The 16,579-nt window shown below is 39.0% G+C and overlaps 1 protein-coding gene across 8 annotated transcripts in view; it reads left to right on the top strand.

Annotated features, from left to right (window-relative positions):
- Positions 1-218: 218 nt before the first annotated feature.
- Positions 219-16,579, top strand: part of Ttc23 (tetratricopeptide repeat domain 23) — an 81,301-nt gene continuing 64,940 nt past the window's right edge. For 2 of the 8 annotated variants that reach the window (XM_005381626.1, XM_005381620.1), the window contains exons 1-2: positions 7,845-7,997; positions 14,698-14,897. In XM_005381626.1, the coding sequence (XP_005381683.1) occupies positions 7,946-7,997; positions 14,698-14,897 (252 nt within the window). In that variant the 5' untranslated portion in view covers positions 7,845-7,945. The other 6 variants (XM_005381623.2, XM_005381622.2, XM_005381621.2 and 3 more) reach the window with 6 other exon arrangements.

The raw sequence follows: 16,579 nt of genomic DNA, 5'->3' as shown, positions 1-16,579 counted from the left end.
GGCGGGGCGGGGCGGGGCCTGGGGGCGGGGCGGAACTCGCGCTGCTGGGAGTTGGGAAAACCGAGTCGTGGAGCGGCAGATGGAACCTCGCGATGATTCGCCTTAGTTCTCGCGGTTGCTCGATTGGTGGGGCTAGAGGCTCGTTGTCCAAGTGATGCGCCTATTGGCTGAAAGAGTGTTCCTCTCGACAGGCTGCGCCCACTGATCAGCTCTTGCTTCCGGCTCGGGTTCGGGGCTGGATGTCAAAGAGAGTGGCTGGTGGCTTAGCTTCGAGGAGGGGTAAATCCACCGGCGCCAACCTCAGGAACCATCAGTAACTGACCTGTTCGTTCATTCGTATATTCATTCAGGCGCTCGAGCTCTCATTGTATTCATAGGTTGAGGGATGACAGTGGTAACTCCCGATGTTGAGCTTTTATCGTGTGCCGTGCAGCGTTCTGACAGCTGTGCCCGGACGACCACGTTTCAGCCCCAGCACCAACCCGGTGACACGGAAACCGTCACTGCACCGGCTGACACATTTAAACCTGGGGCGGGTGGGTTGGGTCAGCAAACCGTGAGGCTCAGCTTTGGCTTTAGGCTCCCGCCCGGCGCACACCGAGAAGTTCCATAGATGAGGATCGTCTCAGTAACTGCTGAAAAGACCGATAACAATTTAGAAACCGAAGTATTAGGACAGTTCCTAACACGACTATGTAGACCGTCAGATAACGTCTTCAAGATGAAAATTCCTGTGTCAGTGGAGGCTTCAAAGACAGAGGGGCTTCGTGATGGGGGGGATCCAAGTATCGTACAGAAACACTTTTTAAAATTCTATTTTTTCAAAAAAATTAATCCTCTAAAACTGTCATTCTTTGTCTTTTGAAAAATTTGAATTTGTTAGAGGCTTTTTGTTGCTTCAAAGTTAAGCAAACTTGACTTTATAATGTGCTAGTTTTATGTTGGTTTACTCTTAGAAAGTAATAACCTAAAAGACAGAGTTATAGTAAGTAAAAACACCAATTCCAAAATAAAGTATTAGTTATAATGAAGTATTTATCAATTCTCTATTTATTATATCTGGTCTCTAGGAGTTACTAAGATGTGGCATAGTATATGTCCTATATTTCTAAGATCTTTTACAGTTTCATAATACCGCAAGTACTTTGTCGGACTTAAGGAAACCTTCAGTTTGTGTAAAAGGAAAAATCCTTAGGGTATGAAAGATCACCCCAAATAATAAGACTTGCAGCTAATATTAAAAGAATGAAAAAAGATAGACGACCAAAATCGAATTTTTTTAAACAAAAGTAATCAAGTTTTTTAGCGTTCATTTCTTTTTTAAAAAGAGAAATATTGATTTCTGGTGCATTAATATCTGCTATATCGTCATTAAAAAAGAAATCACGTAGAAATAACTTTCACACCCTCCTCAAACTGACAAAGTTGCCAACAGTTTAGATGTAATATCCTGTGACCATTCTTAGAAGTTCTCTCTAGTTGTAGAGTCACTTTACATATATTTGCCTCAAAATAATGAGGGAATCTTCTAATTTATAATGATAATTTTACACTCCTTGACAACTGTAAACACCAACAGGCGGTGATACCCCTTTAAGAAAATTCCAAGGAAAAAACAACCCTATTTAAAATTCCCACCTCTGGCTCCCAAGGATTGGATTACAAACTTAGACAAAATACTCTTCTCCACTCCCTATTGGTGGATATTCCATCATTCATTCTTCTGCCCGGAGTTTTGTGAGGTACCGGAATGCTTTCCGGGAAAAGGCTGTTCTAATTTAGTCTGAAACCGTCCCACTTTAGACTTTTTTATGGTTATCAATCTATAAGAAGAATCTCCAAATTGATACAGCTGGAACCAAGCAGGCAAATCAATCGATCAAGACTGTGATTCGCTTGAAAAAGAAATGGAGACTTTCAAGCTGACTGGGTAAAGTGACAAAGGATTTTACGACGCAGTTGAAGATTTGGAGAGTTAAAGAAACTTCTCCAGGTTTGGCTAGTTTCTAAGGAGTATCAGAGGAAAAGCAGAGAAAGCATAGGCACAGAGTGGCAGGATGAAGAGTTTTGTTATTATTGTTGCTTAAATATGGATTTGGATAATAGTACTGTAATTTTTAAATGAAACAAATATTTTTGTTCATAGACTATATCTGGCCAAATAAACGATCTGCCTCTTAAAGATATGGGAAAAATAGAATTGGCTTTAGAGCCAAATTTTGTATATATTTGTAAATTGAGAAATCCGGGAGGAGATCTACCTATGGCCAAGCAAGACAATAGCAGAATCAGCAGATAGTTTGCATAGGATAAATCTCCTCACCCCAAAAGAAGCCTAAACATTTATATTTTCAAGGATAAATTTTTTTATTAGTATTAAAATATCACAGTTCAGGAAAATACTTATATTGATAAACAAGAATAGTTCTTGAGTGGTGGTTGTTAGTTTCTATATGAAGATAGAACATAACGTACAATCCTTCCAAATCTCATACCATAGCTCTGGACAAAATGAGGCTCAGAACTTTGAAATTAAAACTTGTGGACATTTCGTGTTGCCCAGATGACTTTTACAAGCCATGGGTACGTTAGAAGCTCAGATGTGTGTGGCGCTGAGTTATTCAGAAAACTTCACAGTGTGGTAACAATTGCCCATCAATTGCTGCACAACCAATTGCCAAGATTTCAGTGAGGAAGTGGCATCAGAGGAAGCGCGCAGCCTGTGAGCACATAGGTGCACACCACCTAAAAGAGCAGTTGACTCTGACTTCCGCAGAAGGCTCATTTGGGAACGTTGCTTTAGATAATAATGTTTTTAAAAGCATGAGAAGTTCCACGAAGGGCCAGCATTGCCAGAATTAAGGACTTTGGTGGTGCCTTTTGGTAGGAGAGGTACCATCAGAGAAGGGTATTAGAAGATGATAAAACCGGCAGTGTAATTTTAAAAGATTCCAAGGGCAGAGACCAAAAGCTCAGGAGCTCAATAATATAAATACTGGCATATAGATTGGTAACTAAGCCTCTTAAGATATTGTATCCAAATAGGTTTACTGCTGCTGAATAACATAAACATTGCTGCATTTCTTTACAGTCTTTGAAAGCATTGAGTTTAGTTTAGCAGTGCAAATATGCATTTTGTCAGGTATGAATGTGCTACAGTAATTGTTCACATTAAGTTGGTTCTTTATCCTTTTCTCTCAGAACTTAAGTGTGTTCTCCTGATTCTACTCAATGAGGTGAAGGAATTTCTACTGAAACCTTATGACTGAAAGATTATAAGGAGACACATTTTTATTCAGACTGTAGGTTTTCACCTGAGCTGTTTCTGAGACAAAACTCCGTTCCTCACACACTCAGGAAACTGCCTCAATGTACCAGATCTGATGCTCAATACTGGGAAAGCAAAGGTGAACCAAGGACAGTCTCCCAAAAAAGAGCAAAGTGCTTAGGGGTGCCACAGAGGTGTTTGTCTCCTACTTATCTTTGTCTGTGTACAAAACTTGTTTCAAAGACTCAAATTCATCTACTCTAAGGTGTCCATCAGTGGTTTCTAAGTAGGTAGAGGGAGAAGAAATCTGTAGCTCTGAGACGAGGTTCTCATGCTACAGTAGGTAGGTGTGGCAGATGGCAGTACTCACCAAATACTATCTATGTAAGGCCCTGGATGGCCATGCCCACTTGGAGTTAGGGAAGCAAAGGAAATGGAATGAAATGAGCATGGCTTGTGTCACTTCTGGGCAATGGCATTGAAAGGCCCCATTCACACCTTTTCAGTCTTTTTCTGTATGACTGGTGTAGATCAGTTAAGCCTTAGTCAGCTGGGGTCTCTGAGTGACTCTGTAGAAAAGACATTCACCCCCCAGCCCCCCAGCCTCGGGCCATCCCTCATCTAAGTAAGCTGCAACATTGAGGAGTTACTTCATTATAGCCCGCCCAATCCTGCCTTATCCCCTACAGTTGGCATTTAATTTAATTGTTTTAATTAAGAAAAAAATCTTATCAATTGAGTTTCAGGTATCCGGTGGATAAGGTATTTGGGGAGAAAAATCTCACTATCAGGATGGTTTCACTGTTGACCTAGTAAGCATTTATTAGAACATAGTTAGGTACCGGGCACTGAATTCTGAGTGATCCATCTATGTGTACAACAAGAATATATACTTAAGTTTGATTTTTGAAGATGTGAGAGACCTCTGCCATATTGTCTTTGGAAATCAAAGCGGCCCTATCTTATGAAAGTCTTGTAGTTGTGTGACGTAGAAGAGCCAGAATTACACATAAAACTGCATTGTGGTTTCATAGCTATTTTTCATTTATTTATTTTTAAATTAGTACATATGTGCAGTACATAATGTTTATATTTCTTGTGTGGAGCTGGTACATTTATGTAACACATCTTAATTCCTTTTTTCATTCCCTTTCCATTCCTTCCCCCCTCTACCCATCTCTTGATTTCCTTCCTTTAACATTTAGTCGTGTTATTTCTATACCATAAATTCACTTATTTTAAGAACACAGCTAATGATTATTTTAAAAACTTTATAGTTATACAACCATCACCACATTCCAACTTTAAAAACTTTCCATCACCCTGAAAAGATACCTTGTCCCCATCTGCAGACTGCTCCGTTTTGCTATCCACAGCCCTAAGCAATCACTTATAAACTTCCTGTTTCTGTAGGTTTACCATTTCTGAGCATTTTATGATCAGTGGAATCATACAGTAGGTATATGGTCTTTGACATCTGGCTTCATTCACTTAGTATAATGTTGTTGAGGTTTACTCATGTGTGTACATTATCATTTCATTCAATAATAATCCGTTATATGGCAGTGACACATTTTGTTTATCCACTCACCTCTTGGCAGACATTTGGATTGCTTTCTGTCTTTAGCTATTATGACTAAAGCAGCTATAAAGATGTATGTAAGTTTTTGAGTGAATTTGTGTTATCCCTTCTCTGGGGTACAGATGTAGGATGTAGGAGTGAGACTGGTGAGTCATACCAGAATGCAACGTTAACTTTTTGAGGAATATCACAAGTGCTTTCTAAGTTGTATGCATCATTTTGCATTGCTGCTGGAAGTGTAAGAGAATTCCAACTTCACCGTATCCTCACCAACCCTTCTAGTGTCTGACATTTTTTATTATGGCCATTCCGGTAGATATGAAATGGCATCTTACTATTGTTTTGATGTGTATTTTGCTAATGACTAATAATGTTAAGCATCTTTTCATGTTCATTGGCCATGTGTATATATCTTCTCTGTATATGTCAATTCAAATATTTTGTCTATTTTAATTGGGTTATTTTCATCTTATGATGAGTTGCAAATATTCTTTATATGTTCTGGATAAAAGCCCTTTATTAAATGCATGATTTGAAAATATTTTCTCTGATTGTGTAGGTTGTCTTTTAACTTTAGTATTGGTATCCTTTGAAGCAAAAAAACTTTTTAAATTTTTGATTAAGTACAATTAATCTTTTTTTCTCTTATCATTTGTGCCTTTGTTTTGTACCTGAGAAATCTTTGCCTAACCCAGCTCGTGAAGATTAACACCTACATTTCCTAAGGATTCTACAATAGTTTCAGCTCTCGCTTTAGGTCTTTGATACATTTGAAGTTAATTCTTATACACATGTGAGGTGGGGTCACCTTCATTCTTTTGCACGTGCCTATCCAGTTTTTCTAGCATTATTTTTTGAAGAGACTAATATTTACCCCATTGAATGATCTGGACACATTTATCAAAAAATATTGATCTGCAAGTCCCTGGCCTCAGTCACAAACACACACACATGACAATTGACCATATTATGTCAGAGCTTAATTTTGGATTCTCAAGTCTTTTCTGGTTTTCTACATGTCAGTCCTCATGCCAGTACTCTATAGCTTCGCTTGATTCTCCCCTCAAGGATTACTGAGTTATAACTGACAAACAAATGAACATATTTAAGGTCCACAACATGATGTTTTGATGTAAGTATACCTTATGGAATGGTTCCCACAATCAAGCTAACTCACATAATGCAGTACCTGATATAATTACTATTTTTATGTGATGAGAATGCTTAAGATCTGCTCCTGGAGCAAGTTTCAAGTATATGACATTAGTAATCATAGTCACTACACTGCCCATTATATCGCTAGAACTTTTACTGAAATTTTGTAAGTACAGCTCTATTTTGATTACTGTGCTTTTGTAGTAAGTTTTAAAATTGGGAAATGTGAACACTTTCACCTTTTATGTTTTAAGGTTATGTTCTCTATTTTGAGTTTCTTCATTTTCATATGAATTTAAAAATCATCTTGTCAATTTCTTTAAAAAAAAAAAGACAACTGAAATTTTGGTAGGGATCTCATTAAATCTAGAGACCAATTTGAGGAACATTGCTGTCTTAATAATATTGAGACTTCTAATCCATGAACATGAAATATTTTTCCATGTATTTGTCTTCTTTAATTTTCAGTGTATGCATCTTATACTTTTATTCTGAAATATTTTATTTTTTGATGCCATTATGGATGAAATGCTTTTTAAATTCCATTTCAGACTATTTATTGTTATTTTATAGAAATATAATTTTCTTAAAAAATTATTTTGTATACTGTGACCTTATTAAACTTGTTTCTGTAGGAATATTATTTATTCATTTTTCCTAAATTCCTTAGAAAATTTTCTACATACAGGATCATGCCATCTGATAGAAAGTTTACTTCTTCCTTTCTAATCTGCATGTCTTTACTTCTTTTTCTTGCATTTATTGCACTGGCTGAAATATTCATTACAATCTTGAATGCAAGCAGTGAGAGAATGTGTCCTTGCCTTGTTTTTAATCTTAGGTGGAAAACATTCAAACATTCACCATATGATGCTACCTTTAGTTTTTAAATGAGATTTTTTATTAGGTTGGGAAGTTTCTATCATAAGTGGGTATTTGATTTTGCCAAACTTTTTCCTGTGGATGAACATGTGGTTTTTGTCTTGTATTCTATTAAGATAATATATTACATTAATGAATTCCTATGTTAAACCAATTTTCCATCTATGGGATAAGTCACCCTCATGTGCAAGATATAATCCTTTTTTATATGTTTTTAGATTTGGGTTACCAATTTTTTCGTGGACTTTTGTATCTATATTCATGAAGGCTGGTGGTTTTTTTCTTTGAGGTCTGTTTTGGTTTGGTCACAGGGTAGTTCTGCCCTCATGGAATGAGTTGGAAAGTGTTCCCATCTGTAGTTAGTTCTGGCAGAGATGGTCAGAGATTCATTTTGTTTCTTCTTAAATGGTTTGATAGAGTTTACCACTGAAATACTTGGGCCTGAGCTTAGCTTTGTGGAAAACTTTTACATTATTCACTTTGTCTTTACTTACTATATACCTATTCAGATGGTCTTTTTTTATTCAATTTCAGCATTTGTGTCTTCCTGGGATGTTTTTCCAATGCCTCTGCTTACATAAGGATGATTTAAAAAAAAAACTAGGACACTGCCTAAAGTCATAATGACTGTTACTTCCTAAGAGGGTCCCTGCCCACCCTTACATCTCCCCCATAGGTCAGCACCCAAAAGTTAACACCTGGAACAGCAGGGGGACCTTAAGAGTCCAGTTCCAGGAGATTTGCCACCTATATGGAATGGTTGATCCCCCTCTGTTCTCCCTGTTCTTTAGTTATTCAGTATTTTACACATCGCCTCTTGGAAATGGAAGTCTGAGAGCCCACTGAAGAAGACCTTCTCCTCGCATCTAGATCCGGAGCTGATCATGAACTTCAGCATTCTACTGGGCATGTCTGGCAGAAGAAACAGCATCGATTGATTGGTAGGACTGACTGGCAGTTGTGGGTACAGATTAAGAGGCTTAGGAACCCAAGGCTGGCAGGGAGAGAGTGGTATGTGGGGCCTGGGCTGATTTCTCATGAAATATTAGGCCCTGGCTATGGCTGTTACAAAGAAAAGGAAAGTGGCTGATGATATGTGCGTAGCTCAAAGTAAGTGAACCAAAGGATAGGTCTTTAACGGTCTTACTGGATCACGCAACACAAATTGAAACACACATTTAAAGTAAGGTCCCTAATTCAAATCCTCCAAGAAGCCTAACTGGTAACCCACCACCTTTCACTGACTCAGACACACACATTTCTTGTGGCATTTCTATGTCTCTGAAATTAGAAGGGGCATTACAGTTGATGACCAGTTACACATTGTGTATAAAATAGCAGTGTCTTGTAATCAAAGATGCTTTAAATTATATGAAATTCCAGAAGTGAATGTCATTGGCAAGCAAAATCACATTCCTCTGTGCCTGTCTTTCACCTTCAGAGAGAAATTCATTCAGAGACATTGTTATGGCCTGGGTCTAGATGTCCCCCCAAGTCCTCATGCAGTGATTCTTGGGGCTTTTCCCAAGGTGGTGGCTGGATCTAGACTGTGTGATGCTGGGATGAAGGATATGTGATTACTAAATCAGTATGCTGATTGGTTTGGCATAGTTTTGGGTGGGATTAAGGGTGGCCCACTCTGGGTGTGCGTGCTATCTGGGTGGGTAGCCTGGATACAATATAAGGGGCAGAAAGAGGGCTAGTGGGCTTGCTTGTGGCTTGCTATTTTCTGCCTTCTGCCTGCCTGCTCTGCAGTGCCCCTCTGCCATGGGCCACCTTGCCTAGGAGCCAGCCAACGATGAGCTGAAATCTCTATAAACTGTGAGCCAAAATAAACCAGTCCTCCTTTTACTTTGGGTATTTTGTCTCAGCAACAAGAAAAAAAGTAAGACATAGCTATTCTTGCATGATAAGAAAATAACACAAGAGTAGTGACAAGTATTAACTGCTTTGCTGCTTCCGTGCCTAGGAGCCAATAGATCATGGTGACAATTGGCAAACCAGAGAGTGTCCTGGAGTCCAGAGACAGCTGCACCACTGCCCAGGCTGATGGCCTATGGTGACAGATGTCCAAAATTGACAGGTGTTCTGAGTTTTCAAAGGAATTTTGAAATGCAAGTTAGCCAGGTGTGGTGGCACACACCTGTAATCCCAGCACTTGGGAGGTTGAAGCAGGAGAATTGTCATGAGTTTGAGGCGAGCCTGAACTACACAGTGAGCTCAAGGCCAGCCCCTGAACTACATAGCAGGACCGTATCTTAAAAGAAAAGAAAAGAAAAGAAAAGTTTACGTGAAACTCCTAATTTTCAAGTAATATCTCAATTTATTTTAACTATGTAACAAAAAAATGCACACAAGTTAGATCCAGTCTGCTGTGATCACTCAGATTACATATGACTTCGGCTGTAAAGTTGCATTACTTTATTAAGAAGCAGCATGAGACAAACCACTTTTGGTAGTGAAGCCAAAAAAGAAAAATCCATTTCAAAATTTAACACTCAGTGCATGGTTCTAGAATAAAAATATTGTAGGGCGTGTTACTTAAGTCACTTTTAAACATTTCTTCTGCTTCTCCCTCATTAGAACATAAGAAAATGTGGTTAAATCTGAAGATGTTGCAGTTCCTGTTTGTAAAAATAGATGATCACTTTTAACATGCAGGCTCAGGTTTCCAAAGCAACAGTATTCGCTTCTCATAGCTATAGACTGTGGCCAGTGAGAGACAGGGTGATGGAGCAGAGAATCATCAAATTACCAAGGACCAGCTTCCAGTTCTGGCCCTGTGTTATTGTGCAAGTAATTTAGTGTCCTCCGACTTTGTTGTCTCCACTTATAAAACAGGGATAGTAATACCTCATGTAGGTGTACTCAGGGCTGTGTGAGGTGAAACGTGGAAAGTGTAAAGGGCTGGGTAAATATCAGCCTTTGGCACTGCCCACTTCATATGGATGGTCTCGGGCTCTTGAATCTCACAGGCTCTTTCTCTAGACCACAGACCTGTCAGCCAGGGAGTTGAATAGGTGAGGAAACACAAGGCAAGAGGATTTTTTTAAAAGTTAGCCACGTTTTGGAATCTGAAATAGTACTGAGTCTCTGTAGAGGAGGTTTAGGCAAATCTTCGGTGATAAATTTGGAGGATTAAACTTTAATACCTGCAAGTCAGGGTCACCTAAGCTGTGCATCAGCCTTGGGAGCCCTCTCGCAGTTTGACCTTTAACTAGTTCCTTCCCTCTCTCATATTTTCATTCTATGCTGCTTTATGAGGAAAAGAAAAGCCTCCACCTTTTTCTTGGTGAATATCGTTTCCGTGACAATTTCAGATTTGAAAGGAATCAATACTTTTTAGTGTTTTAGATTTGAAAGGAGTCAGGACTTTACCTTGGTAACCTATGCGCAGTCTGCTTTGACTCTTACCTCTGGACAGTCTCAAATCCTGTTGAGAATCAAGCACGGAGCAAGGTATACATTTTTAGTGGAAAAGAAAAGTTAATGTCTTTCAGAAGACCGCACTCAAAACTAGCGATGCACTTCTATCTTCTAAGTTGGACTATGTATGAAAATTTACTTCCGTAACCTCAGATTTACTCTGGTAAAAATAAGTTGATTGTCTTATCAAAATGACTAAGCCACCTTGTTCTCACTACTTCTGTTTGTAGTTTGTAGTTTGTAGTTTGTAGTTTGTAGTTGACAAAGTATTGACTCCTTTCAAATCTGAAATTGTCACGGAAACGATATTCACCAAGAAAAAGGAACTAGTTAAAGGTCAAACTGTGAGAGGGTTTGTTTTAAGGGTTCATATACTTTTTCTATAAAGGACCAGTCAGCGAATATTTTAGGCCCTTATTTATTTTTAAAGGGGCTTTTTGGGTGGTATTTTAGGCTTTTAGAAGCATAGGATTTCAGTCACAACTACTCACCTCTGTTATTATAATCCAAAAGCAGCCATAGACAATTTGTAAGTAAGTGATCACAGCTATGTTCCAATAAAACCTTATTCATAAAAACGGTGGGTTTGGCCTGTCGCTGTAGTGTCCCAGAATGAAATTGTTTGAATCAGTCTTGACTGTCCGCTTTTAAAGTACACATCCAAGCAGCTCTCAAGTAATGCTAATTATTCCTTTCAATAATTCCCCTCATTCCTCCCCTCACGTCTTTTCCCACTGCTTATTGTACGTTCTTTACACTCCCAGTTTCATTTTTTTTCAACTGGAGGTAAGGAAGATGTCTCATTCTTTTTCTGATTCTTATTGGTAGTGCCAGCTGGGAAACTTTTACCTAACTCAGTCACAAAGGTTTTCACATAGAAGTTTTTATAATTTTAGGCATTAAGTTTGGCCCTGTGTTACATCTTGAGTTAGTTCTTGTATCTATAGTGAGGTTGGGATCAAATGGTCTTTTTTGTGTTTTATTTCATTTTAACATGTGAATTTTCAATGATTTCAACATTGTTTGTTGAACTACTACTTTTTCTCCATTGAAATGGCTTGGCCTCTCTGTCAGTAATCAGCGATTTGTGTATGTGTGGGTCTGTTTTCAGATTCTATTCTGTTCCATTGATCTGTTTTTAAAAAGTCTGAATAGTAGTACATACTGCCTTGTCTACTGTAGCTTTATAATCTTGGAAAAAGTCATGTTAACCCTCTAGCTCAGTTGTACTTTTACAACATTGTTTTGTTATATAGGCCCTTTGCATTTTCATATGCATTTTAGGAATTTTGTCTATTCCTACCCAAAATGAAAACAAAACAAAATTCATGCAGGTATTTGGACAGAGATGCCTTTAAATATTAAATTGCTTTGGGAAAAATTAACATGTTTCCATTTATTTAGGGCTTCTTTAGTTGATCGCAGCAGTATTCTGTATTTTTATTCAGGTCTTAATGATTTGGTAAATTTATTCCTATTTCCTCCTTTGGATGCTAATGCACATTAAATTTCAATCTGAATTTTTTTTGCTAATAAATGGAAATATTTTGCATGGTTTTCTAGCATTGTACAACTTTACTAAGCTCACTTATCCTAGTAGGGTTTTTTGTGTATTACATCAGATGTCTTTGTGAATAAAGGCAGTTTTCCTTCTTCCTTTCTGATCCAAATGCCTTTTATTTTATTTTGTTTCCTGATTGACTGTGCTGGTGTGACCTCCAGTGTTGAATAGAAGTGCTGAGAGTAAGTCTGCTTGTCTTGTTTCTGATCTTAGAAATAAAGCACTTAGCCTGGCATGGTAGCACACACTTGTAATCCCAGCTACTCCAAGAGTTCAGGCAGGAGGATTGCAAGTCAAGGCCAGACCAGGCAATTTAACAATATTTTGTCTCCAAAAAGAATTCAATAAATTCTGAAAAGAAAAGAAAGTGCAGGGAGATATGGTTCAGTGATTGAGTGATTGCCTAGTATGCACGAGGCCCTGGGTTCAATCCCCCACTCCCCACCCCCACCCCTCTGCCAAAAATTCATGGTGCTGCCTGGGCAATTTAGCAAGTTAGCAAGAGCTTGTTTCAAAATAACAAATAGAAGATGTTGGGATATAGCTCAGTGTGAAAGCCCTGGGTTTAATCCCCAATATGGGGGTGGGGGGAGAGAAGGAGGGGGAGGGGGAGAGACAGGGAGAGGGAGAAAGAGAGAGAGGTCAGGGAGAGTACAATTCTGTTTGCTGAAGAATGGATGCTAGATATTAGATTTTGTCCAATGCTTTTTCTCTGTTGATTGAAATGATCATACAGCTTTTTTTTTTTTTTAAATTATAGACTGATTTTCAAATGTTAAGCCAATCTTGCATTCCTAAGATAAACCCCCACTTGGCCATGATGTATTTTCCCTTTCATAACTTATTGGATCTAACTCAGTAAAATTTCGTTGTGAATTTTTGCATCTGTGTTTTGGAGGCATACTGATCCACAGTTTTCTTTTCCTGGTCATGTGTTTGTCTTGGTTTTGTATCAGGAGCTCTGGAATTAGAAAATATTCTCTCTTCCATTTTCTCGAAGAAGGTGTGGACTTGGTTTACCAGCTTTCTTAAATATCTGGTAAAATTCACCAGAGAACCCATGTAACCCTGCAATTTTTTTATTTTATTGACTTTTTCTTTCTTATTTTTCTGTTCTTATTCCATTGCTTTTTTAGTATTATTATTTACTTATTAATTATTTTCTTCTGTTTGAGTTTTGAGTTTTGCTTTGCTTTTTCTTGTTCCTGAAGGTAAACTGAGGCCATTAATCTGAGACCCTTATACTTGTCTAACATAAGTATTTAATGTTATGAATTTTCCCATAAGGTCTGCCTTTGTGGCCTCCTTGGATTCTTGCACATTGTGCTGTTATATTCACTCAGTTTAAGCTAGTTTCCCTTTCCTTTTTTGCTTACTTCTTTGACCCATGATTTATTTAGAAATCTGTTGCTCTTTTTCCAAATATTTGGACATTTTCTAGATAACTTTCTGTCACTGATTTATGGTTTAATCCACTGTGAGCAGAGGATACACTTTATAAGTCTTGAGTATAAGCTTATTGAAATTAGTTTTATGGCCCTAAATACAGTGTCCTCATATGCACACTTGAAAACAGTGTGTATTCTTTCTTTGGTACAGAGTTCTGATAGTCCAAGTCTTCTATATCCTTACTGATTTTCTGCTTACTTGGTATATCTGGTATTGAGATAAGCAAACCTCTCACTATAATCGAGGATTTATCTATTTCTTCTTACAGCTTTGTCTATTTTTTGTTTTGAAACTGTTATTAGGTGTGCAAACATTTGGGACGATTGTGTTTTCTTGATTAATTGAGCCCCATATCATTAATAAACTACCTTCTTTACCCTTGATAATATTCCTTTATCCTTGATAATATCCTTGATAATACATATATTCACTCTCGAGTTTGTTTTTTACTAGCTTTCAGGTATTATTTTCAACCCTTTCACATTTGACCTAGTTGTCTGTCTACATTTAAATTCCCTATAAACTGCATGTAGTTAGATTTTGATTTTTTTTATTCAATATGCCAATTTCTATCTTAATTAGGATGCATAGACCATTTACATTTAATGTAGTTAAATTTATGTCTGTCTTCTTACTATTTCGTATCTTTCCATCTGTTCTTTGTTCATCTTTTCCTCTTCTAATTGGGTTATTTTTATGACTCTTTTTTTTTCTTTTTTTGAGATGGCCTCACTCTGTAATTCAGGTTAGCTTTGAACTCACTATATAGCCCAGACTGGCCTCAAACTCACAGTGATCCTCCTGCCTTAGCCTACTGAGTGCTGGGATTACAGATGTGTGCCACTATGCCCAGCTATGACTCCATTTTTATTCTTATTGTTGGATTATCATTTATAAATCTTTATTTTGTAATTTTAATGGGTGCCATAGGTTTGTACTATATATTAATGATGGCAGACCTTTAAGAGCATTCATTGATAACAAACGGTTGGTTGCCGTACACATGCTATAGGTTCGCGATGACCTCTGTATATCTTTAACTTACCTGAATCTACTTTCAAGCAATATTATATTATTTCACATATTGTTTAAGGACACTTACTTTCTGCATCAAGATTAGCTGGAGTTCAGCTGATCCAATAATTTCTTTCTAATGAACAAAGAGTACTTGATTTAGGTGAAACTGGAGATCAGTCTGAAACGTTTGAAAGAAGTCAGTCCTAGCCACCATGACCTTCTGAGATATGCTCTTACTAAGTTCAGAGAAGTTACAGAGTTGAAATTTCCCTGGATTCTAGCTTCAATTTCGGGAGGGGGTAAGCAGGGGTAACTACAGAAGTTATTTAACACCCTCATTTTTCATTTAAAAACTAGAGGACAATGTATGTAAAAATATGCAAGAATCACAGGAAACCCACATATCCAACCACCTAGATGAAGTTGTCGCTGCTGTCAGCATCAGTCCTAGAAAGAAGATCCAGAACAAGCTGCCTCAGACAGTGCTATTCCAGCCTCCTCGAGAGAAACTCCACCTCTGTGAAGAGAAAGCAAAGTCCTGTCTCAGCAGTCACCAAGTAAGGAGCCTTTCCCTTCTCTGCCTGTTCTTTGGCAACTGGACTACTGTTCCACATATGACTGAAAGAAGTTGCTATTTTAGGTCACATTCCTAACCCGAAGACTATGACAAAAGAGTACATAAGAGAAAGCCTCTGTCAGATCACGAGTGAATGTAAGACCTCAGGGCTCCAAGCTCAGCAGTTGGCATGGGCAACAATAAATATTTATTGAGCTTCTACCCTGTGCCAGGTCTAGACACTGGGATACAATACAGTGGAGATGAAGCTTCTGTTCTCATAGAACCTAGAATTCTTTGTGTTCTGAGTTTTCTTGCTCTTGGTATCTTCTCTCCCATTTTCCTCTCAGAAGTTTTATTCATTCTGATTTGTCAGGTACTGTTTGTCCATTTATTATTTCATAAATACCCATTGTATGCCTGATGTGTGTCAGGTGCCATGCAGGCACCAAGGGTAGAGGGGGAAAAGCCACAGCCTCTGCCTCGGTGGGTTTATGGTCTGAGTGACGTGATGGACAGGAGGGAAGATCGTGGTAGACAGTGTGATGGGTTCTGTGGGGGACACAGCTCAGAGTGAGATAGACCCAAGACCAGAAGGGGCGAACGATGGTCCTGGAGGTGGTGAGGAACGGCAATTGAGGCTCACTTCTTGGGATGGTAGTTACTTGGTCTGCACAGGTAACAGTGCTTAGGAGTCAGCCAGGTGAGGGAGATGTCAAAGGGATTCTGGTGAAATGTAGTGGATGGGTGAGAACCAAGGACCCGAGGGAGCACAATCCGATTGGAGGACTAGAAGGAGCTGTCTGGGATGAGGGTTTTAGTGTGGTTTTATGGGTAAGAGCAAGGGCCTGGAGGGCACTCAATGCCCAGCAAAAATGTTTAGATTTTCTTTTATAGGAGCTAGAGGAATACCCTAGGATTATAAATGAGAGAAACCCATGAACAGGTTTGAGTTTTAAGAATGATCTTTCTCAGAGTAACTAGAGAAGAGTTGCAAAGATACACACAATTCCTGGCGGGGAATTACAAGCACCAGAAATGTACAAGGCAGAGGCAGCTGAAAGGCTGAGATCTTTGGAAAGGAATGTGGCCGTGCCAATCAGCAGGCCTGGAGGACAGAGGGGACAAGAAGATGGAGAGGTAGACACAAGGCAGAGGGGGTGTACAGAGCCCTGATTTTAGGGCTCAGTCTGCTTGGCTGATTGGGGAGGCCTGCCTGGGGCCTTCCTTAATGCCATGTGTGCAGGAGGAAGAGCAGCATTATGGCAAGTGGGCATGAATTTTGCTTGGAGCAGGTGCTTACTCATGCGCCGGGCCGTCTGCTAGATAAGCTGTCAGGCAGCGGCCCTCCTCAACCAAAGTTCGGCAAGAAAATTAATCCCTAACACCCAAAGGCATTTAGTGCTTCTCTCCTATGTGTGGTACTAAGGAATTCCTGCATTCTGTGGGCCAGATGAGGAACCCGGGGGTACAGCAATGAACGGGATGAACAAGGCACATGTCCCCCGGAGCCAAGGGGCAACAGATGTTGAGAATAAACCAGACAGTTGGAGACTTCCGTGAGTGCTAAGCGGGGAACAGAGTGGACTCATCTTGGGCAGGCTGACCTGGGGAGGAGTCTGAGGAGGTGACAGAAGGAGCCCGCATAGAAGAGCTGAGAGAAGAGAGTTCTAGCAGGAGGAA

This window comes from Chinchilla lanigera, unplaced genomic scaffold, assembly GCF_000276665.1.
Source record: "Chinchilla lanigera isolate Chin_1 unplaced genomic scaffold, ChiLan1.0 scaffold00015, whole genome shotgun sequence".
Classification (NCBI taxonomy): Eukaryota; Metazoa; Chordata; class Mammalia; order Rodentia; family Chinchillidae; genus Chinchilla; species Chinchilla lanigera.
The sequence above is the reverse complement of the archived record's forward strand: the minus strand, read 5'-3'. Positions and strand labels throughout refer to the sequence as shown.